We start from the raw sequence: 27326 nt of genomic DNA, 5'->3' as shown, positions 1-27326 counted from the left end.
ACAAACAAACAAACAAACAAACAAACAAACAAAAGCTGACCTAAACCTACCTTCAATTTTTTATACCTAATTCGAGGTAAAAACGCAGTATTAGGCAAAAAAAATATTGAAGTGTGCAGAAACAATTATTGTAATCTTATTAATACTAATTTGGGATGAATTTATTTCCTTTCGTCCATTTATGGTTAATGTTTATACCAAGGCATCATTCGTGTTTACACATTTTGAATGGGGTCCCTTATTGAAACCCCTTGTCACCTGTTTCGTTAATGGGTCACTCTCAACCACTTCGTTAGTCAATAGTGTTTCATCTTCACGACTTACGAGGGCTTCAGAATACAGAGCATAAGTACATAATGAGACTGGCTCCCGTTCTCTTGAACTGCTAATCCTATTCAAGTTTGTAATGAAATCTCTGAACCGTTCTTCTCACTTGCTGCTGTTTAATTTACATTGATGAATGAGTAGCAAAGTAAATAAGTGTGTTAAATAAACGGAATGAAAATTCGTCAATTAAAAGTCTAGAAGAAAAACACGTAAAGGAGATCTTGAATAAGTAAGAGCATTTAATGCTCCGTAACGGAAGCTTCAGATACGGGCCATTACTCCAGAAGGAGAGTGAGCGAACAGTCTGCCAAAGAGGGGGAAGAGATAATGGAACGCCTGCTATTTATGCAACCCACATGGCGCCGCTCTAAGCCCGACCTTTCCTACCGCAAGAAACTTCTTACGACCTCTATTACGGTGTGTACACCCGTGAATATTAGCTTGATTATATCCATGCAGCTAAACGAAGGAGTATCACATTTTAATAGACTATTGAATTGCCGGACCATGGCGTAGTCTATAGTCTCTAGGAGTTACCTGGAGGCCGCAAGATTCAATTACTCCCTAGCCTTGCGTTATACAACCTAATGTGAGTTTTCACATTATAGGTCTTGGAAGTACATGTAACGATTAATATGGTTATGTGTTCACATCATGTGTTCTAAGTTGCGAGATCAAACCCCCACTGTATTGATTGGTCCTTAAATAATGCTTGAATGAGAGAGACCGCTGTCAGTGAATTTATTATTGTCTTTTAAAACCAGTACACAGCGTATTCATGTAGGAGAAGGGTGTCTCTCTTATTTGAGGCTCTGGGTTTGTTTCCTGGCTTTTAATAGGATTTTGATGCTGAGAAGTAGCTTTGAGCGGGTTTATTATATTCAACAGTTCAACTGAGATATCATGAGATGTGAGAGCCTAGTAATAAGAATGAGAAATGTATCACATGATCACGTGTCACTTTAATGTATCAAGGTAGTCAAAATCAGCAATAGTCACGCTGGCAGGCGGACGTCTCAATGGGCTGCACTTGCTATAAAGTATGCTTTCTTTTTTCATGTTGTTTAACGCCATACTAACACTTAGAGGTGTTCTAGGATATGGAACAGCTAGGAGTACAAGGGAATAGACTGATATGGGAATAGGAAACCTCGTAACACTATCTTCGGAGTTTCTGACGCACCTATTATCTCCCGAATGCATGCCTATAGCTACAGATCTCGTACTGTGTATGCAATAAGCTCGGTGTTTCCTTCTTAACCCTTAGCAAGCGAGTAAGTTTGACTGATTATACAACTCTACTCGTATTTAATTTTCCTGGGAAGTATATCTGTATAGCTATCTATTCTTAAGTCTGGAACGTGTTATAGTAATCTAAAAATGAAATAGATTATTATTATTATTATTATTATTATTATTATTATTATTAATATTATATTTCATTATATATAATTCACAATTTTATAATTTGGTTTATGAGCTTCTTCGGTACAATGTACATGGAAGAAGTACTATTTAGTACATACACACATATGCTTCATACATATCGGTATATACTTAACATTGTTGACAAATAGACTTGACAGATATTTATGAGATATTTACTATATATAAACGGCCAAAATTATTAGTGGACGAATTTCATTAGTTCTCTGTGTATGGTGGATGGTTCGTGCCAATAAACTTTCTTACTATATGGCAAATGGCCAGGATTGCTGCTTTTTGTAATTCTCTGTAAGTGAGAGGGTGTAGATTAAGGGCTTCAATGCTCCTGTGTTGTGTCTTTGGTATAATACCATTACATCCAATCACTACTGGAATTATGATGATATTGTTGAGTTTTCACATGGTTTTTATCTCTGTGGCCAGATCTGTGTATTTGAAAATCTTCTCTGTATGTGTTGATTGAAGGTTGTGAGTATTAGGGCATGCTATGTCAATTATGAAGCCGATTTTCTTGTTTCTATCTACAAAAGTTATATCTGGTTTATTGCAGGTAATAGTTTTATCAGTAATGATGCGTCTATCCTAGTAAATTTTGTAATTTTCACTTTCCAAGACTGATTGGGGTTTGTACTTCCAATATGCTGTGGTACAATGGATTAGGTTATTTTGTCGGGCTAATTTCTGGTGAATGATTTTTGCAGTTTGGTCATGTCTGTACTTGTAGTCTGTGTTTGCCATTAATTGACAACCTGAGGTTATGTGCTGGATGGTTTCTGGAGATGTATTACATCGTCGGCACAGATCTGAATAGACAGACGGTTCATGTAGTATATGCTTTCTGTAGTTCCTTGTGGCAATGACTTGATCTTGTATGGCGAACATGAAGCCCTCTGTTTCTGGGTATATATCCGAATGTGTCAGCCACTCATGCGACGCTTGTTTGTCGATATTTGGCTGATTTAACTCATTTGGATACCGCCCATGAAGAGGTTTCTTTTTCCATAGAAGGATCGTTTCCTCATTTGTGGAGAATGACATTGTAAGTGAAGCCGGGGTGTTCATATTGAGGGGTGTAAAACCGTTATCTGCTACAACCATTGCACTATGTAGGGCAGAGGTTTCTAATTTATGTTTGAAGTAGCACTTTAGTGATGCAATTTGTTCATTGTGTAATTTCTCAAAGTCCACGACCACCATCAGAACGAGGCAGAGTGAGTCTTTCTGAGGCTGATTTTGGATGATGCATGTTGTATTTTGTCAGTAACACATTCATTTTCGTTTGAAGATCCTTCAACTCAGCTGTAGTCCACTTTATGACTCCAAATGAGCATGTGACAACAGGTATAGCAAACGTGTTGATGGCCTTAACGATGCTTTTTCCTGTGAGCTTAGAACGTACGATTCGTCTTACTCGTTCAATATATGTCAGTCTCAATGTCTGTTTTGTGTCCTTGTGTTGAATCCTGGCTGATTGGTTATATCCAAGATATCGATATGTTTCATTTGTTGTTAGTGGTGAGATATCTGTTTCTTCAGAGTGGATGCCCAGTGCCGAGAAAGAGCTCCTCCTAATTGTCTGAGTAGCACATTTATCGAATCCAAATTTCATGCAGATGTCTGTGGAGAAATTGTGGGTAATTTAAACAAGGTGTTCAAGTTGTCTTTGTGATGCAGCATGCAGTTTCAAATCATCCATATACAGTAGATGTGAAAATGTTTAGATTGTTCTTAACTTATTTTTGATACTGAATCCATATGTTGTTGAACTCAGTAAGTCAGACAGTGGGTTCAGAGCAAGAAAAAACCATAGCGGACTGAGGGAATCCCTTTGGAAAATGCCTCTTTAATTGGTATGAGGTCAGTTATCACACATTCTTCTCCGTTGTGGAGGTTAATAGTAGTTTTCCAAGTCTGCATGGTAGTTGCTAGAAATGTCGCTATTTTAGTATCAACTTTATATACTCTAAGGACCTCTACAAGCCAGGAATGTGGCACTGAGTCGAATGCCTTTCTGTAATCCATGAAACAAGTGTGCAAATTTCGGTTGTTATGGTATGCTTGTTCCATGATTATACTATCAATTAACAATTGTTCTTTACAGCCTTTTGTGAACCGTTTGCAGCCCTTTTGTTCTTCGGCGATGATGTCATTGACCTTGCAATGATTCTGGATTCTATTTGCTAGAAGAGATGTTATAATTTTGTATAAAGTTGGTAGGCATGTGAATGGTCGGTAGTTAGCAGGATTTGCCGTGTTGTTATTTTTAGATTTTAGGTACGTGATTCCTGTAGTGAGAAAGTGTGGGAGGGTATCTGGTTTACTGATGAAATTTGTATCTGGTAGGTGAGTAATCTGTGAACACTGGTAAATTTCTTATAGTAGTAATTGTGTATGCGGTCTATTCCTGGGGTCTTCCAATTGTGTAAATTTTATTATTATTATTATTATTATTATTATTATTATTATTATTATTATTATTATTATTATTATTATTATTATTATTATTATTATTATTATTATTATTATTTTCACATAGTTATTCCCAACTGAGGGGAAACGCTGGTTAATAGAGCAAACGTCTGAAAAGCCTTACATCTGATCTGTTTTTGATATTTTTGACATGCTCCATTGGTGAAAAATATCTAATTCCTCCAAGGGAATTTAGAATTTTCTATTCGGATTGCTGGGCGGACAATGGTTCCATTGTGGAGATTTATCTCCCGTATGCACTTATCAGACTGTGCCTCTTATAAGGGCTTCTGATAAGTTCACCTGCATACACCCCAGCGTCAGTGGGTAGGGTCCCACTCTGATGAGTCTAGTGTCAGACCTAAGACGAAACGCTGGTTAATAGAGCAAACGCTTGAAAAGCCTTACATCTGATCTGTTTTTGACATTTTTGACATGAAAAATGTATTCCAAAGACTATGAACTGCTATTTTATGGACATGATAATATCATGGTCATATTATGACCTAATATTCCCTAAGAAATTAAATGTAGCCGTGAATGTATGTCAATCCTATAAATAAACATATGTTTGAAGAGTTCCGAAGTAGGCCTACAAGCACAGGAGAACGTGATATCGGAACAATTTCAAATTAGTACAAAAGGGTTAAATTCAACAGCAGTTCTAAAGGGATGTTAAACACTACCTGGAAAAGTTTTTCTAGCCACGAGAAGTGAATTGACCTTAACTTCCACCTGTTGAAATCGTTTCAGCCCTGCCGCTCAAGGAGCCTGTCATTGAAGGAGCACTGTCGAGTTACTCCATCGGAGATCGTGTGCAAGTCCTGTGCATATCAGACAGATCCAATCCACCGTCAGAACTCGCCTGGTTCATTAATGATGTTGAGGTAAGCGAAATCATACACTATTCCGGTATTTTCACTTAATTTTGATAGTTCATTGAGTTAGGTCTTCATCTATACTAAATAATATATTATAAAAAAGAGGAAGTTTGTGACATTCCCTCTAACTCTAAGCTGCACGTAATTATACTAGCTTATCAGGTGGAGTAGATAATTCGAGGAAAAGTAAACCGAGTCGGAATATTTAGCGTTCGGGACTCATAAAAGTGAATACGCTGCCTGAACTATCGGTCCTTAAAAACTGTAGCCCTCTGAGTCTACTATGAATTCAATTTTATACCTTTGTCTAACTTTGGTAGTGTTCCAGGAAAAAATACCTTTCTTTTATCGAATGATTTATCTGATAAAACACATAATCGTGTCAATAAAGGAGCATGAATTGAGGATATTGAATTTAATCTTCAACTAAAATTCCCGCATGCATTTTCTTTCTACCTATAGGGTATTTTCAGAAAAATGATTTTATATTTTTGATGCATGTGTTTATCCGATAAAGAACAAAGTAACTGGCAGATTGTTAGTCGTATAAAACAAAAAAAGGCGCAGACATGATTTCGAAGATATGGAGTCAAATATCCCATGTCCAGTTCTTTAGCTGGATGGTCAGCGTATGGGTCTTCGGTTCTGAGGGCACTGGGTTCGATTCCAGTCGGGTCAGGGATTTTAATTTCTTTCTTTCTTAACACGTCTATCATCCAGGGCTGGTTATTCCCTCGGACTCAGCAAGGGATTCCACCTCTACCGTCTCAAGGGCAGTGTCCTGGAAAGTGAGACTTTGGGTCGGGGATACAACTGGGAAAGGGACCAGTATCTAACCCTGGCGGCCTCACCTGTTAGCTGAATAGGAGCCTTGTGGGGTTGGGGGGAGACTGTAGAGGTATATCGTTCACAAAATACTCACTGCTGAAAGCATTCCAAAGAATTTACATTAATTTTAACAGTAATGAATATACTTGGGCTATTCATTTAAATTGTTTGTCCGATTCCTTGGCTGAATGGTCAGCGTCGAGACCTTCGATTCAGAGGGTCCAGGGTTCGATTCCTGGCATGGTCGTGGTTTTTAATCGTGTCTGATTAATTTTCTGTCTCGAGGACTGTGTGTTTGTGTTTGTCCCAACACTTTCCTCTTCATATTCACACAACATACTACACTACCAGGTACCACAGAAACACGCAATAGTATTTGTAATGTGAAAATGGGAACTAATATTTACTGGACATAACTGAATTATTACATCAAAGCATCTAAGTGTATTTATTTATTCATCTGTCATGTCGACTTGTGTATCCAGCCGTTATCTGTATTATCGGTCATTGTTGGAACTGTTTCCTAACTGTGGAAGTTACCAGACCAATTTAATTCAAGTTATCTATCCATTATTGTCAGGCATTTGACTGAACTCTGTAGTGCGCCGAATTATCATTTGTAACTTCTGCGCATTTTCGCGGTGCACGCATTGAATTATGGGACTGCCTCTCGGCTAGCTCGGTGTGAGCTCAGTAGTCGGCAGTAGTCAGCTTGCCGTTACTCTCCAAGATGGCTGTGTTGTATGGAGCTCCCAAGCAGACGGTTTGGCGAGAAGGGAAAGCTATTATAATGGAGCTTGACTCCGGCGGTTAAACATAATGTGAGGGCTAGGCCCTATTATTCCTTCAAAGTTATCCAGTGTGCTCCAACCCTTTTTTTTGTTCTTAATGTAACATGTAAACTTGGTGCAGTGAGTTATCCGTTATCGGAATTTAAAGTTTCAAGTGTCTTGTAAGTTTGGATATCGTTACTCCAAGTAAGTACTGAAAATTATAACTTATTGAAGGGATCCCAGTCGTTCAGACACTAGTGTGAGTAATTTCATCTTGGACATGAGCAACATTATAAACGACTATTTTGGTATTGGTTAACCTTGTAAGCAAAATCTGATATATATTTGAAGTGAATGCATTTGAAAAAGAAAATTTAATGTAATGTAGGGAGCTCGAGGATCGCTAGTTATGCATCTATGAGGTGATATTTTGTGTAAGTGATTTTATCTTACGTTTTTGTCGGGGTGCATTTTTGCCAACTGTGTTTCTTGATATTCATTATGATGGCGATTATTATTATTATTATTATTATTACTTTTATTTTTTTGGTAATTCATTTCGGTGCGTGTTTTCTCCCTTAGTGTTGTCCTGTTTGGTTGATATTGCTGTCTAATTTTGTCCTATTGCCTTCGTGGCTGGTTATCTGTACGTAATGATTATCGCATTGTTACGGGCCTCAATTAATGACACCTCATATTCGCATCGTAGCGCATTCCACGGCCCCCTCTGTTCTAAAGTATGTAAATCGCTGGTGATTTAATTAAGTAAGGCTAATGTAAACTGGCACTATCACCTCATGGATAAATGATAATAATTATTATTATTATTTTAATAACTTAAAATCTTAAAATTGAAATTTGCTGGTCGAAATTAAGTTTAATAATGGGACTTTTCCTTCGTTGTCTTATTATCTTTTCTCCCATTGTTTGGGTTCCTTGCTTTTGTCTTTATTACGTCATGTCACCCCTTCTTATCTTGTCTGATGATACGTTAATATTTTGGGTGGCTTTGATGATTATTATGGGATCTTGGCTTCGCGTCGGTTACGGGTAGCTTCTGTTTGGTTTTCGGTGTCCTTTATTATTTTTATGAGTGCACCGTTAATTGTAAATTTCCTTTAATATACTTCATTTTGTTGGGGTTGCTGTGCACTATTATTTTATTGTGTTTTCATCTAGCTCGTTTCTTTAGTGTAATGTTTATTCGCGGTTGGAGCCACTAAATTTTCTTCTTTTTCGTGTGTCCTTGTGTGCGTCTTGTAACTTAGAATTTTGTAGTGTAGCAAATTTCAGTTTTAAAGTGTTTTTATATCGCGGGCCCGCATATCGGTTGCAACCAATTTTAATGTTTCTATATGTAAGGTAATGAGTTATTAATGAATTTTCAAACCTTAATTTCGGCGGAAGCCTATGTTTATGTGAGCTTCATTTTTCCTTAATTTCTACTTTATTTTAAAATACTGTTTTCCTCGTCTAGCTTGATTGCATTTTTAAATTTCAGAAAAAGAATTATATATTTTTTTATTGTTCTTATTTTATACCATTTTCAAATTACATTTGCTTAGTAAATTTTCTTCACTTCAAATTTATCTGGTGTGTCATTTAGTAGCTAGCAATATTTACCTGGCAACCTGTCAAAGTTATGTAAGATCCTGGCCTTTTTAATTCTCGCTTTGCCTTCCACGCTTCATATTTTATGCTACTGCCTTTCGGTAAGTATTGTGCTTGTTTTCTTCTTGATGTTTGTGCTTTTCTTTTGAATGTTTGGTTTACTAATTGGTAAGGTTGCAGTAGTGAGTGGTAGCAATTCGCTGTGGTTTCTGTTATTGTTATTCTAACACCTTGATAAGTTGCCCAGGCCAACATTGCTAGTTGCTCAAAATAAAATAACTGGTATTTAAACTTGTATTTGTAAGACCAAGTGTAAAGTCTAATCTAACTGTTGTCTGTTTCATGTCAATCATGGAGTCTCGCCCCTTGCCAGTTCCTAGAATGTTGCGGAAGCTGGAGTTAAGCTATGAGGTGCAGATTCGTGGTAGGAAGCCATCCGGTACTATCCAGGGTGACGTAGAATTGCTTTCAGAAATTGCTGATCTCCCCATTGTTGTACCTGACATGTCAGAAGCAGAGATTGGTGAGTCTGTTTTGTTCATTACTGATGCCTTAGATGAAATAAGTGAATTAACTGAAGCCTTTAAAACATCTCAACCTTCAGAGTACCAGGTACAGAGACAAATAGCTCGTGTAACGCATTACACGAGTCGCCTCCAGGATCTGTTTACCTTAAAAATGGATCGGTCCACTCTGAACCAATGTACTGTGTTGCTAACTAGGGCTGTTAACATATCTGCTGATTTGAACGTCATCATGCAAACTCTTAAATTGGGAAGTATTAATATTAATGCTGGTTCTCAAGATAATGACCCCAATATTTCTGCTGCTCATGATTTTAACCAACCCATTTCTGGCTCTGTTTTGGGTAATCACTCATTAGCTGCTTTTCATGGCCAACCTGTATTATTGGTTGATAATCCTGGCATGCTAAGGTGCGATAATGTGAACCCTGTTTGTGATTTGCTTAAAGGGGTTAACAAGTTGTCCATTGATTCAATTGAGGAAACAGTGTCCTTTTTGAGATTACTGGTCGAGGTAAAAGAGACCGCAAATTGTTTTAAACTTAGCTCCTCCAGTGTATTCCGAACCCTATTTTCCCATTGTGTTGGTATCCTTAAATCTGAGATCTTAGAAGCTTGTTCGGGTGATACTACCTTGGACCAATTTCATGATGGAATTTTAAGGAAGTTTATACCTTTCAGAGCGCTCAAGGATTTAACAGCGAAATATTGTTTTCGGGTACAGTTGTATTCTGAAAGCCTGTTTAACTATGTCAATGACCTTAAGTTTTATTGTAATGTGTTCAGGCTATCTATTGATGAGGCAAATATGGTAGATAGTATAATGAGTGGTGTATCCCCTGAGTACCGTTCATACCTGTCCTTTAGGAAATGTCCTGAAACCTTTAGTGAGCTGAAAGTGGCTTGTATTAAGGCTGAAGAAGCCAAACATGGTGATAGTTGTAGACCTGTTAATGTACCCCCTCCAACTGGTCCTTCTCCTAGGCAGTCGTCTGGCCTGAACGCCAGTAGTTTAGGTGCTGTTTCAAAAAAATGTTTTGCTTGTGGGTCTAAAGACCATCTGAGGAACAAATGCCCATTGGTAAAGAGGAAGAATTTGCCTACTAGTAATTTTCCTAGCCCCCAATTTCAAGGCGTTGCTTACCCGGTGCCAAATTATCCACCTCCCTCTGCTAATTTCAACTTGAGTAATACTAATCAGCGCATCTGACTAGGTGAAAGTACTGATAACGCAAGCCCCTCCATGAGTAATTTGAATGACCATGATAATACTTATGTCTATGATAATGATGTTGTTTGTCCTGGTGACTGTAAAAGTATTTCAGGGAGTGTCCATTCTAAAATTCCGATTATTCCTGTAGAAATCAATAATGAGCCTACATTTGCACTAGTGGACTCTGGCAGTGTTACCTCTGCTATTAATTGGTCTTGGTTTTCTAAAAATCAATCTGTCTGTAAATTTCCGAACCTTGAGCCCCTTTCAACTGTGTTTCATGCCGCAAACGGCTCTGTCTTGGATGTTAAAGGTTATGTAAAGGTCAAAATTCGTATTAATCATTTCACCTGGAAATTTAAATTCATTGTGGTCGAAGGGTTATCGCATGATGTAATTCTTGGTTACGACTTTGCTGTTCACGTAGGATTAATTCTTGATGCCCATAATCGTTGTGTGTCTTTCAAGTTTTGTACAGACTATGCTCTGCCATTGGTCAATTATCTCCCTTGTTCTGGTAAACATCTCTGTTCTATTGATGCACACGACCAAGTTACTGAGGAAAAATGTGACCTGAGTCATTTAACTAGTGAACAAGCTCAACTGATACATGAATTGTGTGATGAATTTCCTGAGGTATTCACGGATAAGCTAGGGGTAACTAATGTGCTTGAGTATAAAATTGATGTGAGTGACACCATCCCTGTTCGATCTCCTCCCTATCGTCTATCTCCCCCACGTATGAAGGTTCTGAAAGAAATTATTGATAAGATGCTTGAGGAAGGAGTTATCAGGCCTTCAACTTCTGCTTATGCGTCCCCCATCTTCCTAGTCCCTAAGCCCCAAGGTGGCTTCAGGCCTGTGATCGACTACCGATCTCTCAATAAGAAGATTATCTTGCAATCTATTCCACTACCTGACTTGCATACTTGCTTTTCATTCTTCTATGGTGCTAAATTTTATTCTGTATTTGATCTCAATCAGGCGTATCACCAGATCCCTCTGGCCGAGGAAAGTAAGCATTTGACCACATTCATCACGGACTGGAACTTATACGAGTACGAACGAATCCCGTTTGGCCTCAGTACGGGCGCAGCTGTGTTGTCGAGACTACTAGATTCCATATTGTCTGACATTAAGTTCAGGTTTGTGTACAATTATCTTGACGATGTCGTCGTGTACTCGTAAACCTTTGAGGAACACCTCTCTCATATCAGGGAAGTGGTTCGTCGCTTTAAGCAAGCTGGTCTCACTGTCAAGCGATCTAAAGTTTCCTTTGCGCAGCCTCGTATGTCTTTCCTGGGTCATATCGTATCACCTAATGGTGTAGCTGTGGACCAGAGTAGAACCCAAGCCATCTATGATTTTCCAGTACCTAAGGATCAGAAGGGAATAGCCCGCTTCGTTGGTATGGCCAATTTTTTCCGAAAATTTATCCCAAATTTTGCCCAAATTGCTGCTCCCCTTAATGCCCTTCGGCGTAAGGATGTTAAATTTGTCTGGAAGGAACCTCAACAAATTGCTTTTGATAAACTTAAATCTGCTCTGGCAAACGCACCTGTCCTGGCTATTCCTAACTTCTCAAAACCTTTCATTATTCAAACTGATGCTTCTGGCTCTGCCGTTGCTGGTGTCCTCCTCCAAGAAGATGAGCTAGGTAGAAGACCCATTGCTTATGCCTCGCGTACCCTGAATTCTGATGAAATGAAGTATTCCATATACGAACTTGAATGTTTGGCCGTTATTTTTTCCCTTGAAAAGTTCCGCATGTATGTAGAACACTCTAAATTTCTTCTTGAAACTGACAATATGGCACTTAGTTGGGTATTAAATAGACCTAAGCGCACGGGTAGGTTGACCCGTTGGGCAATCCGCATTTCCGCCTTTAATTTTGATGTTCGCCACATCCGTGGTACTGAAAATGTTGTAGCTGATGGATTGAGTAGGATGTTTGGTGAAAAGCCTCTTCACCCTCCTGATTTTGATGTCAATTCCCTTCCTAACCATTCTGCATGCCAATCCAATTGCATTAATGCTATCTTGACTGACTCTCCGTTGCTGTTCCATGATATGTCAAAATTGCAAGCTAGTGATCCTGAAATTAGTTCCATTGTTAAACAACTTGAAGATGGTAACGTTGTTAAACCTTATAAGCTTGTTAACAATGTCCTATGTTGCAAGGCCAGACATGACAATAAGTACAAAATTGTGTGTCCTCAAATCCTCATCTCTGAAATCTTTAAGTATTACCATGACTCCCCCATGGGAGGACATTTAGGTGTTTTCAAAACTCGTCAAAAGATACGAACGCATTTCATATGGAAGAATATGGATTTTCACATTAGGGAAATGGTCAAAGCTTGTAGACTGTGCAGTATAAGTAAACCTAGTTTGAATACCCGTGTTGGGTTGTTGTCCTCATCTCACCCTACTAAACCAATGGAGAGACTGTTCATTGATTATGTCGGAGCGTTCCCATTAAGCTCTAAAGGAAATCGATTTGCACTAGTGTGTGTTGACGGTTTTACCCGTTTTACTTGGATTTTCCCGACGAGAAAGATGGATGCTCAGACCACTATATCTTGTCTCAATTCGATCTTTTCTGTATTTGGTCCTCCTAAGTTTATTGTGTCTGACAATGCTAGATCCTTTGCATGTAACCTGTTTAGGAAGTTCTGTTTTGATCTCTCGATATCTCACGTCACCACTACTCCTTACTATCCCAACCCCAGTTTTTCTGAAAGAGTTAACCGCAACTTACGTGCTGCCCTCATTGCATACCATCATAACCAACAATCTAAATGGGATTCTTGTATTCATTGGCTTACTTATGCGTTTAATTCATCTGTTCACGAGTCTCATGGCCAAACACCCATGTCTTTAATGCTTGGATTTACCCCATTTTCCCCCATCTCTAATGTGCTTAACATTGATTCTCTCCTCCCTGATGATCCAGATCCGGAGGAGATTCGTAAAATGTGGAACAGAGCTAGAGCAAAACTTGTTGTTTCCTATGATAATGTGCAAAAGAAGTATGACAAAGGACGCAGGCCTACCAATCTATCTGTGGGTGACACTGTTTTTGTCAAGTCTTATCCTAGTAGTAAAGCTGTAAATAAATTTTCTGCTAAATTAGCAGCTCGTTATCACGGTCCTTGTACCGTATTAGAGTTCTTAACTCCAGTATCCTTGTTAGTTAACGACCCTATTGCCAAACGCATTAGACGTGTACACTTGAGTCAAATTAAGCCTACTTGATCAACAAAATTTTGTAAACATATTTATGGTCATGTAAACTGAATTCCTTAAAAATAGCGTTTATTATTTTCTTCAAAATTATGTAACTTACTCACACGCAAGATACATTGTCAGATATTACTATCGATGACAGACTATGTAAATTATTATGATTATAAACTTCAAGTGACATCAAAACTTATACATCTAAATTTTCAACGGTATCCTCCATCAGACATTTTCGAGTGCTACTTCGTTTCGGCTGTTCGAGTGATTAGTTATGTGCCATGCCACGATGCCATTAATGCCTGTGTTGTGTATTTCGACCTGCAAAATTATTTACGGTCTTTAGAACATTATTCTGTGCTCCGACATATTATGTTGCAGTTTGTGTTGCGCGCGCTTTTCCAACCATGCAACTACCTTAAGAGAGCAAGAATGTATGATACCTATGGTTGCCTACTACGCTCTGTACTGGTATGATAATCCTACTCTGTGTCATGTACTGTCAACTTGTGTGGTGTGTGATGAGACGCTGGCCACGTTGCATCCCATTCTGCTCACACTCAACATGTAATCTGCTAGTATTGTGTGAAGGTCAACATTCCTGCAACCAAGTAAGACCATTCCTTGTTATTTGAACCTGAAAAAAAAATTTTGGTGTCTCTCTTCCTGTATCCAACGTATGAAGATTTGTTTGGACATTGAAATTATACCATTGGCATGCTATCCATTGTTTTGGACTTGCGCCTCCCCTGTGTTCTAGCTTCGGGAGGGGAGAACTGTAATGTGAAAATGGGAACTAATATTTACTGGACATAACTGAATTATTACATCAAAGCATCTAAGTGTATTTATTTATTCATCTGTCATGTCGACTTGTGTATCCAGCCGTTATCTGTATTATCGGTCATTGTTGGAACTGTTTCCTAACTGTGGAAGTTACCAGACCAATTTAATTCAAGTTATCTATCCATTATTGTCAGGCATTTGACTGAACTCTGTAGTGCGCCGAATTATCATTTGTAACTTCTGCGCATTTTCGCGGTGCACGCATTGAATTATGGGACTGCCTCTCGGCTAGCTCGGTGTGAGCTCAGTAGTCGGCAGTAGTCAGCTTGCCGTTACTCTCCAAGATGGCTGTGTTGTATGGAGCTCCCAAGCAGACGGTTTGGCGAGAAGGGAAAGCTATTATAATGGAGCTTGACTCCGGCGGTTAAACATAATGTGAGGGCTAGGCCCTATTATTCCTTCAAAGTTATCCAGTGTGCTCCAACCCTTTTTTTTGTTCTTAATGTAACATGTAAACTTGGTGCAGTGAGTTATCCGTTATCGGAATTTAAAGTTTCAAGTGTCTTGTAAGTTTGGATATCGTTACTCCAAGTAAGTACTGAAAATTATAACTTATTGAAGGGATCCCAGTCGTTCAGACACTAGTGTGAGTAATTTCATCTTGGACATGAGCAACATTATAAACGACTATTTTGGTATTGGTTAACCTTGTAAGCAAAATCTGATATATATTTGAAGTGAATGCATTTGAAAAAGAAAATTTAATGTAATGTAGGGAGCTCGAGGATCGCTAGTTATGCATCTATGAGGTGATATTTTGTGTAAGTGATTTTATCTTACGTTTTTGTCGGGGTGCATTTTTGCCAACTGTGTTTCTTGATATTCATTATGATGGCGATTATTATTATTATTATTATTATTACTTTTATTTTTTTGGTAATTCATTTCGGTGCGTGTTTTCTCCCTTAGTGTTGTCCTGTTTGGTTGATATTGCTGTCTAATTTTGTCCTATTGCCTTCGTGGCTGGTTATCTGTACGTAATGATTATCGCATTGTTACGGGCCTCAATTAATGACACCTCATATTCGCATCGTAGCGCATTCCACGGCCCCCTCTGTTCTAAAGTATGTAAATCGCTGGTGATTTAATTAAGTAAGGCTAATGTAAACTGGCACTATCACCTCTTGGATAAATGATAATTATTATTATTATTATTTTAATAACTTAAAATCTTAAAATTGAAATTTGCTGGTCGAAATTAAGTTTAATAATGGGACTTTTCTTTCGTTGTCTTATTATCTTTTCTCCCATTGTTTGGGTTCCTTGCTTTTGTCTTTATTACGTCATGTCACCCCTTCTTATCTTGTCTGATGATACGTTAATATTTTGGGTGGCTTTGATGATTATATGGGATCTTGGCTTCGCGTCGGTTACGGGTAGCTTCTGTTTGGTTTTCGGTGTCCTTTATTATTTTTATGAGTGCACCGTTAATTGTAAATTTCCTTTAATATACTTCATTTTGTTGGGGTTGCTGTGCACTATTATTTTATTGTGTTTTCATCTAGCTCGTTTCTTTAGTGTAATGTTTATTCGCGGTTGGAGCCACTAAATTTTCTTCTTTTTCGTGTGTCCTTGTGTGCGTCTTGTAACTTAGAATTTTGTAGTGTAGCAAATTTCAGTTTTAAAGTGTTTTTATATCGCGGGCCCGCATATCGGTTGCAACCAATTTTAATGTTTCTATATGTAAGGTAATGAGTTATTAATGAATTTTCAAACCTTAATTTCGGCGGAAGCCTATGTTTATGTGAGCTTCATTTTTCCTTAATTTCTACTTTATTTTAAAATACTGTTTTCCTCGTCTAGCTTGATTGCATTTTTAAATTTCAGAAAAAGAATTATATATTTTTTATTGTTCTTATTTTATACCATTTTCAAATTACATTTGCTTAGTAAATTTTCTTCACTTCAAATTTATCTGGTGTGTCATTTAGTAGCTAGCAATATTTACCTGGCAACCTGTCAAAGTTATGTAAGATCCTGGCCTTTTTAATTCTCGCTTTGCCTTCCACGCTTCATATTTTATGCTACTGCCTTTCGGTAAGTATTGTGCTTGTTTTCTTCTTGATGTTTGTGCTTTTCTTTTGAATGTTTGGTTTACTAATTGGTAAGGTTGCAGTATTATATCCCTCTATATAGGGTTGGCGTCAGGAAGAGCATCCGGCCTTAAAGGGGCCTAAATCCACAAATGCGACTCAGTTCTCACCCGCGACTCCACAAGTGTGGAAAAAGTGATAGAAGAAGAAGAATACAAAGTGTGTGACGCGATGTTACCTAGCAACAGCTCAGGCAGTGATGTGAAGAAGTGATGGATGAGCATGACTGAGAGCCATGTCATTGATGAGGGGAGTTAGAGTACAAGTGGTTGATGTGAAGAGAGTATTGATAATTTCATTCATGGTAGTTTCATCGTCCCTGAGTCAGTTTAATCCTTTCGATGCACTTGTTGCCTCCAAATTCCATACAGCTTTCGAAAATGAATCACTAATAATAATAATAATAATAATAATAATAATAATAATAATAATAATAATAATAATAATAATAATAATAATAATTTATTTAATGTGTGCAAGAGATAGTTACAAGTTCAATTTATTTTAAGTATTAATATGTTAATAATAATACTACTACTTCTACTACTACTTCTGTAATATATGTGGTTTAGTTACAAGATTAATATTTCTCAAGTAATAATGTTATTAGAAGAGTTATGTATATATAAAACAGAGTCCTGTAAATATGTAAACGACATGATGAATGAATAAATACTACTACTACTACTACTACTACTACTACTACTAGATACACATAAATTAATAGTTAACAAGGCAAATTTAACACCAGTCTTATTTAATATTTTTGTGAACAATTTTGAAAAATGATTATTCTCCACAACCTATGTTCACAATGAACAGTAAATTAGAGAAATAAGAAATTAGAAACTTTTGGGCTAATATTTATTTTTTTGAAAAGGGTAAGGAAGTTGAAAACAGCTCGCCGCCCTTTTGAATAGTCATTCGCGATTAAGTGTATGAGATAGTCATTAGAATGATTGCATTAGTTATTGGATAAATTCTTTAAGAATTAAATGGACATGAGCTATGTATCCGGTGAAGTCTTATAGTTCAATCATGATTCATCTTTCTTTTCAGGCTGAGCGGTGGATACTAAATCATGTGTCACAAGCTGATGAGGTAGACGCGACGAATTCTTTAGTGGTAAGTTTACAACCTCCTCAAAGAACCAAGTATAAACGTTTTGAAGAGTTGTAAAATAATAAAGCTTCTTAACTTATTTCGATAAAAAGTATCGAAATTAGATTTTATTGTTCCTTATTACTGCACAGGGAAAAAATATAATGAAAACTGATCCCTCTAGTAATACGTATTTTGGAGCAATAACACATATTAACAAGGAGCCTCTTTGGCTCAGGCGGCAGCGTGCTGGCCTCTCACCGCTGGATACCGTGGTTCAAATCCCAGTCACTCCATGTGCTAGACAAAGCGGAGGAGGGCAGGTTTTCCTGCGGGTACTCCGGTTTTCCCCGTCATCTTTCATTCCAGCAACACTCTCCAATATCATTTCATTTCATCTGTCATTCATTAATCATTACCCCAGAGGAGTGTGTCAGGCTTCGGCAGCCGGCACAATTCCTATCCTCGCCGCAAGATGGGGGCTTCACTCATCCCATCCCTGACCCGGTCACTGACTGGAAAACAGGTTGTAGGTTTTCATTTTCAAGACATATTAACACACTGAATAATCTGCAGCAGTGTGAATAAGAAACTGAGCATTCGTCCCATGATTTTCAGATTCATTCCATAGACAGTGCATCGTGACAGGATCCAATTCACATACTCATTTGCAGGGATGAAAGAAATTAGAAATTACGACGGTAAACGGATTGTTAGCAAAATACCTTCATGTTCCTGAGATACCTACGCTTTCATTCATGGCTGGTGAGCTATTGAAGACGAAAATCAAAAGACAGCCATTTCAACATATGAACGAATCGGGCGCACGTTCTTGATGAATCAAGCACTTTTACCATCTCGATTAGACAACCCCTGTCTCTATACAGTATATCAGTATATGCGAGCTTTGTTTACAATATTTTCCTTGTAACAGACAAAAAATGAAATTTGATCATATGGCTAATGGTGATGTAATTATTTCCCAGGGTTATTACAATCGTCTTCAGCATCAGAATTCATCATAGGTAGGGCCCCATTCTTACTGACCCGCAGGTCGCCTATTAGGGTTAACTTGAAAGACATGTACTAAGCCCCTCCCGTGGACTGGATGTTTCTGTTCGTCTTATTTCACGTATCTTCAGTTACACATAACTCATCGCATGACCAACCATCACACAAACATGTAAAAGTTGAATTCTTCCACTGGAAAGAAGAAATCGTTTCCGGCTATACAACAGCCCCAAGTCTACATGTGCGCAGGTTCAACAGCGCCAGGGTGTTGGAAAAACGGTGAATAGGGAGTATTTCCGATCTCTCCAAGCACAGATAAAATTTTGCCTCGCCAGGACTAATTGGAGAATGAAAGCCGCGCAAAATGCTTCTCACTACTCTAAAACTAAGTTATTCTTAAAAACTTTAAAGCACTTTAGACCTTTCCAGTCGTGAAATTACCAGTGTTTCGCCCCACCGCCTCTTATAGGGTACCACTCTCTCTCAAGCCAGGAAGATTTGGAGCTGTACAGGTGATGTATGAAGAAGCTGAGAGTGTTGCCGGCCGTGGCCATACTAGGAACTGTCCCGTCATTCGCCTTACTGCAGGAGAATGAAAACCAGGGAAGAACCATACTCAGGACTGCCGACGATGGGGGACCAGCCCTTCTCCGTCTCCCGAATACAGTCGCGTAGAGCCGTGACCATCCCTCCTCTGTTCGGTTGGCCGGACGGAGTGCAGAGCTGTCGGACCATGGAGCAGCCGTGACCACTTGCAGGCCGAGAATCAGTCTGTATCCGCCCTTACGAACAGACAGACCACTCTTCTAGTTCCCATTATGAAACCATAATTTAATTTTATCGATTGCAAATGTTTACAAACCTGCAAGTTCTGTAGGCTTTTTCAATCGTGGAATTACCAGTATTTAGCTCCAGTGTGGCAGTGGGCTCATCAGTTGGAGTACCTCACCTTTCCAAACCGCTGGCGGCTAGTGCGTCGTTGAGACACCACTACAAGCCTCCTATATAGAACAGTGCACTAAGGAAATTTTTACAATTGGCTTTACGTCGCACCGACACAGATATGTCTTTTGGCGACGAGGGGATAGGAAAGGCCTAGGAGTTGGAAATAGGTGGCCGTGGCATTAATTAAGCTACAGCCCTGGCATTTCCCTTGTGTGAAGATGGAAAACCACGGAAAAACATCTTCAGGGCTGCCGACAGTGAGGTTCGAACACACTGCCTCTCAAATGCAAGCTTACAATTGTGCGTCCCTAGCCACTTGGCCAGCTCACTCGGTGCACTAGGGAAAGTAGGTATCTCCACTTGTTCCTGTTTCTTTCTTTGACCCAAAATTTTTGCTCCTCCAGAACTGGGAGAATAACTCTTTTGCGTAAACATGTATAACAACGGAGATGTGAGCTTGCATGCGGGTGAAAGTGAATGCGACTCCCACTTTTGGTAGCCCTGGTTTTCTGTGATTTCCAATTTTTGCACCAGGTGAATGTTGGTGCTATACCAAAATTAAGGCAACGGTAGCTTTCTTCCCACCAACATAACATCTATCTACGTAGAAGCGAGTTAAAAATAAATAGTAAAACAATCATTTAATATTAGACCATTTTCTTTAGACACCTAATTTAGTGACTAACATTGTGTTTCTATTCGTACAGAACAGTCGATTACTGATGGATGACGTCATCACAAGACCTGCCGTGGACTCGCAAGGATTACACACGCGAACTCTGGGTCTCAACTTCACGACCGAGAAGCGGTTCTTCTCTTCAAGAACCGGTAAAATGGATCTACGTTGTACCGCCACAGTGGGCAATCGTACTTGGAGCCAGACCGTGACGTCAACCCTGAGTACGCTCACGAACCTAGGACTAGCACAGGAAAGGCTCGCCAACCACAGTAAGTAGAGCTCATTGTAGATTTATTCATTGAATATTTATACATTTAAATTCAATCAAATACACCTTTCCAAATAATTTCCAGATATCTCCCAAGATACAAATTCAACAGGATAATCCGTAGAAAATTCAGTTTCCCACGCTGTAAGTCTAAGAGAGCAGTGTGGTAGACGTACACCTTTTTCTCTTCGAATATTTATTTCAGAAATTTGTGGCTTATATCACACACGGGTGTGAGAAGGAGCCCTAAGTCATCAAAACAGTAAATGTAACACTGCCATGAAGAAAGAACTAAAGGAATTAAAAATACCTGAAGAGTTGTGGGGAAATATGATAGAAATACGTCTAATATACTAATGTATTATTTAAATCAGGTTTATAAATAAACAAACACCACGAAGGAGTTATATTAGTTGTCTGTTTCTTCAAAAATGGTTTATCATGCAGCATTATTTAATTATCAATTTTCATCTTTGACTCCTTCTTAAAAATAGTGTTCGTACCGTACAGCCAATTTCTAACTCATATAAATAAAATTTTGTCTGCAGACAAATTCAGTTTCCCAGTCTATGGGTCTAGATGCGCAGTGCGGTGCAGGTACCTCTTTAATTCTTCGGCCCTTTACTGAGAATGTTTTGCCATTTTTGAAGGAGAGCGGAGGGCTATTCAATTTATTTATTTATTTGTTTATTTATTTATTTATTTATTTATTTATTTAATTTATTTATTTATTTTGCAAACTGCTTTACGTCGCACCGACACAGATGGATCTTATGGCGACGATGGGATAGGAAAAGGCTCGGAGTCGGAAGAAGGTGAACGTGGCCTTAATTAAGGTACAGCCCCAGCATTTGCCTGGTGTGAAAAAGGGGAAACCACGGGAAACCATCTTCAGCGCTGCCGATAGTGCGTTTCGATCCCACTATCTCTCGAATAAAAGCTGACCCAAGCCACACAGCCACTTGCTCGGTTGAGTCTGTTTAAAGCTTGGTGGTGACCTTTAGGTCTCAAATCCCTAAAACTTGAAAATCCACAACCTGTTTCAAGTTTCAGCCGAGTCAGGAATGGAATGAATGAAGTCCCCATCTAGCGCCGAGGACAGAAACCGTGCCGGCTGCCGAAGTTTGTCGCATTCCTCTGGAGCAATGGTTAATGACGGAGAGATTAAATGAAATCATACTGGAGAATGTTGCGGGAATCAAAGATGACAGAGAAAACAGGAGTACCCAGAGAAAAACCTGTCCCGCACAAATCTCACGTGAAGTGACCAGGATTTGAACAACGGAACCCAGAGATGGGAGGCCGGCGCTCTGCAGCCTGAGCCACGGAGCCTCTAAAACTTACCAATAATTTTACTGTAAATAGATTGACTATTATTGCTTGATGTGTGCATTGTGCCTTCTGCTACCACTCATTTCCACTTGATAGCATGATTGGTACAATTACATAAACTAACCCGTCAACGACAGGTGTCCAGTAGCTATTCAATTCTCATATAAGTGCAGCGTGACCATGAGCGTCAGACAACTAGCGGTATTTCTTTCCGCGTTCACGCATTTCATGACTTCACGTAGCAACATACACAGATTCGTATCTTCTCGACAACAGCCACAAAGCCCCCTGGCCAGAGAGACGGCATTACCGTCTGTCGTCCTACCCTGCCCAGGTACCCTGCTTTTTTTTATACTGTCAAAGAATTTAATGTTTACGTTCCGAAGAAGACACTGGTCGTTCCGGGAAAGGTATCTGAAACTGGTTTTAATTCATGAAAATCCGTGTAACATATTTCTGATTGCTGTAATGTATCTCTCCGAAATCCTCAGTTGTTCAGGAGAATGCCTTTAGCCTAAGACTGGTAGGTATGCAATTGCTGTTGTGGCAAATAGTAGAAATGCTGCAGCTCTCGATGGCGTGCATGACTGACTGGTACAAAGTCGATGTTGAATTTTTTGGAAACCTTTATTAATGATGTTGTCCTTTAAAACTAGATATTTTAAATATTAAATCGGCCAGTTTTCTTCTTGTATAGCACTTCATATACTGCACTTTTGAATCTCCAGTTGATCATTCGTGCTGCGAATATGTATTAAAATACTACACAATTTGCTTTATCGAGCGGAGTGGTCCCCCTCTGTGGTGTAGTGGTTAGTGTGATTAGCCGCCACTCCCGGAAGCACGGGTTCGATTCCCGGCTCTGCCATGAAATTTGAAAAGTGGTACGAAGGCTGGAACGGGGTCCACTCAACCTCGGGTGGTCAACTGAGTAGAGGTGGGTTCGATTCCCGCCTCAGCCATCCTGGAAGTGGTTTTCCGTGGTTTCCCACTTCTCCTCCAGACAAATGCCGGCCGGCATGGTACCTAACTTAGGGCCACGGCCGCCTCCTTCCCTCTTCCTTGTCTATCCCTTCCAATCTTCCCATCCGCCGACAAGGCGCCTGTTAAGCATAGCAGGTGAGGCCGCCTGGGCGAGGTACTGGTCATTCTCCCCACTTGTATCCCCAACCCAGAGTCTAAAGCTCCAGGACACTGCCCTTGAGGCGGTAGAGGTGGGAGGTGGAGTGGCCGTGCGTGTCAACGCACTACGGCTACGGAGCCGAAAAAAGCTCTACATTCGGGAGACGCGTCGGTTCGAACTCTATCGTCGGCTGTCTAGAGAATGATTCTATGGTTTCCCATTTTCAATTCCAGGAAAATGCCGGGACAGTTCCTCTTCATAGGCCGCAGCTGATTCCTTCCACCTCCTTACCCAGTTCCATTTTACCATCATTCATTTAATCTTTCATTAGCTCCTCAACTGAGTTTGGCGTCAGGAAGGGCATCCGGAAGTAACACAATGATGTATATATTCAACTCACCTTATTCCCAACCCCGTATGAAGAAACGGAACTAAAGGTACACACACACACACACACACACACACACACACACACACACACACACACACACACACACACACACACACACACACACACACACTACATAATTTCCCTTTTCACTTATGTAACGAATACTTTTAGTTTTTAAAAATTATTTTGATATCTGATGATGATGGCTGTTCGACTCCTTGGTCTTTGCTTCAGAGGACACCAGGGCTGATTTCCAAGTGGGCCTAGGATTTTAGCTGTATATAGTTAATTCCTCTGGCTCGGGGATTGGAAATTCGTGTCCCCTTCACCTTCACACAACACATCACAGATCATGCAATAGTGATTACCGATGCAAGTGTAATGGATTAGTATAACTTGGAAACAAGTCTCTAACCCATGGGTAAATAATGTAAATATCGAGCTTGATGATTATTATTATTGCTGTTATTATTATTATGACTCGTGAGGTGTTGCTAAGACGTTGTTTACGTCTGTTATTATTATTATTATTATTATTATTATTATTATTATTATTATTATTATTTATGTTATGTCCGCACTTTATTTGATATAAATCGTGCTCTTATTATTTGTGTGTTGTATGTGAGGTTATGTTATGAAACGTTTGCTTGTATATATTTTAATAAGAGTTTATTTAATGTAAGAACACGTAATCAATGGTATAGAATTTATTATTACCTGCTATATGATGTATAAATCCAATGCAAAGTTGTGCAACACACGGTAGTACTCCAGAACAATGTATCTTTGGCGCTAGAGGGTTAGAGAACATTTCATTCCTTGTAAATAGACTATTGGAGACTCTCGAAATTACGAGAAAATATGTTGCGTCATATTCTTCTAGAAGCCTGGCCAGGCAATGTATATAAAGATGCAGTCTTGAAGGTTGAGTTGGAGTTGTTTTAGTGAGAGTTACGAGTGCAAGTCGTTAATCGAGTATGTGAATTTGTTACGTTGGTGGTTGGTTGACATGCACGTGTTACAGTCTCCAGTTTCTTCTTATTATTATGAGTATTATTATTCGTAGCTGTCAAGTGTTCAAAATGGCGATTTATCGATGTGTGTGTAATGTGCAAAAATTTGTAAATGAAACAGTGTACACAATTGAAAACATTTCGTGTGTGCGTCCTTGTGGGTACCTACATCATTACTTACATCCGTCCATAGGGGGTTGATGTCAGAAAGGGCACCCGGCCTAAAAATTTGACAAACCGCGCTCAATAGCAGTCGCTTAAGTCCGGCCAGTACCCAGTATTCGGGAGATAGTGGGTTTGAACTCCACTGTCGGCAGCCCTTAAGATGGCTTTCGTTGGTTTCCCCATTTTCACACCAGGCAAATGGAGGGGCTGTACCTTAATTAAGGCCACGGCCGCTTCCTTCCCACTCCTAGCCTCTTCCTGTCCCGTCGTTTCCATAAGACCTATCTGTGTCAGTGCGACGTAAAGCAAATTGCAAAAACAAGAACTAGATGTGATGAACTACTGCTCTGCTAAAGCATAGTTCAAAGTGCATAGTTGTGATGTTCTGCTGTCCATAGTATCGTATTTTATTAGTTTGTTTAATTTTGAAAACAATAGTTAATAATTTTTCTCTTGTAGGCTCTTCATTTCTTTTGTTCTTTAGTAAATATTCACTTTATATTAAACCCTTGCTTCTGAGAAGACAGATTAATAAAGAGATGGTGATCAGTGTAACACTTACACAAATATTTTTCTTTCATTCTAGGCCATCCAACGACGAAAATAACGTGGGAGTCGGCGGTAATCCTGCTGGTGATTCTGACTTTAATCTCCTGACACCTAGATATTCAGTCGAGAGGCGCTGATCGACACATTCCAACGAATACGATGTGAACATGTGGTTCAGTTTATACCAAAGACTAATATAGAAGGTTGTGACTTGTTCTGAAATGCCAAAGAGTTTGTTTTGAATGTGAAGACTATACGGGACTGTGGTGAAATGATAGAGCGTTTGATGTTGTTTCAAAGTTAAATGTGAAATATTTGTGAATGAATGTCTTTGAAATTATAAAAATTATGAACATTTTATTTAAATATATGTGTACGTAATATCCTAGTGAATATGACATGTAGTAATCCCTGGTGTTATGTGTCTTGTGAAAGACGTGTCTGGCCCGGAACTCGCCTGTTAGATGCTCTAGCTCCACGCTCGTGGCAACTTGGAAACATAAAACACTCATCGACAACACTGAAGAATACGTAGCCATGGAGAGAAATAAAAATAACACTGTATAAGGCTGAAAAGTAAAAAATTAGTTCGTGCTCATTCTTAGGATTCTGTCTTGACAATCTCGCTGTCCAGACGAGAGAATCATCGTAAATTCCTTGATGATAGGATCAGAAAGTAGAATCGGTTAATGCACCCGTCGAAAGAGTTGGATATTTGTGTTTAAGAACTCAGAAATCACTTCTGCAGGTTTCAAAAACGATCCCATCAACCTTCCCCGCCGTTTCTAAGATTCTAGAATACCTTCTAGTCCTAGATACTGACACTGGCCCGGCTTCTTGGTTGAATGATCAACGTAGCAATCTTCAGTTCGGAGGTTCCCTTCTTCTATTCCCGACCAGGCTGGGACTGTGTGTTTTTCTTAATACAAAATTCTACTTTATTATTATTATTATTATTATTATTATTATTATTATTATTATTATTATTATTATTATTATTATTATTATTATTATTGTTTTTACGTCCCACTATCTACCTTTTGACAGTCTTCTGAGACACCGAGGGGCCAGAATTTTGTCCGGGAGGAGTCCTTTTACGTGCCAGTAAATCTACCGACACGACGCTGACGTATTTCAGCACTTTCAAATACCACCGGACTGAGCCAGGACCCGCACCTGCCAAGCTGGAGTCACAAGGCCAGCACCTTAACCGTCTGAGCCATTCGGCCCGACAATATTATTATTATTATTATTATTATTATTATTATTATTATTATTGTTACGGAGTTTTCCGTGGTAGGTAGAGGTGAAAGAAGGTGCGGGCGTGAACGGGTCTCAAACTACGAAAGTAAAATTGATTTAAAATTTAACAAGGTTATATTTTCTTTTCAAAATTAAGTAATAACAAAATAGAACAGGTACTTAGTAGCCAAAAACACAATTTGAAATGTACAATTACAGAATTTGGGCTCCAAGAGCCAAACACACGATTCTTGAGCTAGAAGTCCAACCCTTCGATATACAAAATTCAACCAAAGGGGCAGAAGACCCCAATCATGCCCAGGAGCACTAGCTCCTCTTTACACAGAAAAGCCTCCTCGAGGCATACAAAAATCAAATTCCAAAAGAGCAATCTGCTCTCAAAGTTTAAGCCAATCACAGGCCACACCAAACTCCACCTTCAAGCTGTCCTCTAAGGACATATACACAGGGGTAAAATACCCAACCTACTGAGGTCTATTAAATGAAAAGAAGGTAGATTACATGACCTCTAAAATAACAATTTGAGAGGAGGCGATCTTGCACTCCTAATACACTTTGATTAAGACTTACTTGGCACTAGGCCGTTAATACAAGGGCTAATCCCATACTAAAGAGGTGACCTAAGAAGAGAACAATTTGTTTTACGTTAACGAAGGAAAGGTTGAGAAAAATAAGTTCACCACAAAACAATATGAGTGGGAGCTCGAGAGGGTTAGCACTCTCTATCCCAATATGTAGCTTTAAAAGAGAATAGATGAAAAGAGTAGTTACATTTTAGGAAAAGGTTACATGGTGGAACGCTTCGAACCCGCCCCGAGAGTCAAACTGCCGACCTAGCAAGAAAAGAAGTTATTAAAAGGCCATTACCTGGTTGTTGAACGGCAGGAGAAGACAGAGGCGCTTCCCGCCCCCTGCTATGTACTTTACACACCGAAAGATGGAACAAAAGTGGCTCAGAGACCCAAAAATCAGCAGTTTAAATACTCTCGCGGAAGGTTCTAGGCGTTAGGGGAATGAGAACACCCGCCCACAATCACTTTATTGGAGAATGAGAGAACCCCCTACACAAAATGAAGAAGAAACACATTATTGGTGGAAAATTAATTTCAGAAATTAGGGATTGGCTAGATTTAAAACAAGGGGAAAGAAAGGGGTAATATTGCCAACTTAACCAATGGCTGAAATAAATTTAACAAAGAACAAACTTTTGAAATAAAATTTTCTCCAAA

The 27326-nt window shown here is 39.1% G+C and overlaps 1 protein-coding gene across 1 annotated transcript in view; it reads left to right on the top strand.

Moving 5' to 3' along the window:
* LOC136876984 (synaptogenesis protein syg-1) overlaps positions 1 to 25177 on the top strand; it is a 199625-nt gene extending 174448 nt beyond the window's left edge. Inside the window, exons 4-7 of the mRNA XM_067150760.2 lie at positions 4996 to 5129; positions 17314 to 17379; positions 20019 to 20259; positions 24872 to 25177. Coding sequence (XP_067006861.1) covers positions 4996 to 5129; positions 17314 to 17379; positions 20019 to 20259; positions 24872 to 24942 — 512 coding nt within the window. The 3' untranslated portion in view covers positions 24943 to 25177. The remainder of the gene's footprint in view (positions 1 to 4995; positions 5130 to 17313; positions 17380 to 20018; positions 20260 to 24871) is intronic.
* Positions 25178 to 27326: the final 2149 nt, after the last annotated feature.

The sequence above is a fragment of the Anabrus simplex genome, chromosome 7, assembly GCF_040414725.1.
Source record: "Anabrus simplex isolate iqAnaSimp1 chromosome 7, ASM4041472v1, whole genome shotgun sequence".
Classification (NCBI taxonomy): Eukaryota; Metazoa; Arthropoda; class Insecta; order Orthoptera; family Tettigoniidae; genus Anabrus; species Anabrus simplex.
This window is presented reverse-complemented; position numbering and strand designations above follow the sequence as displayed.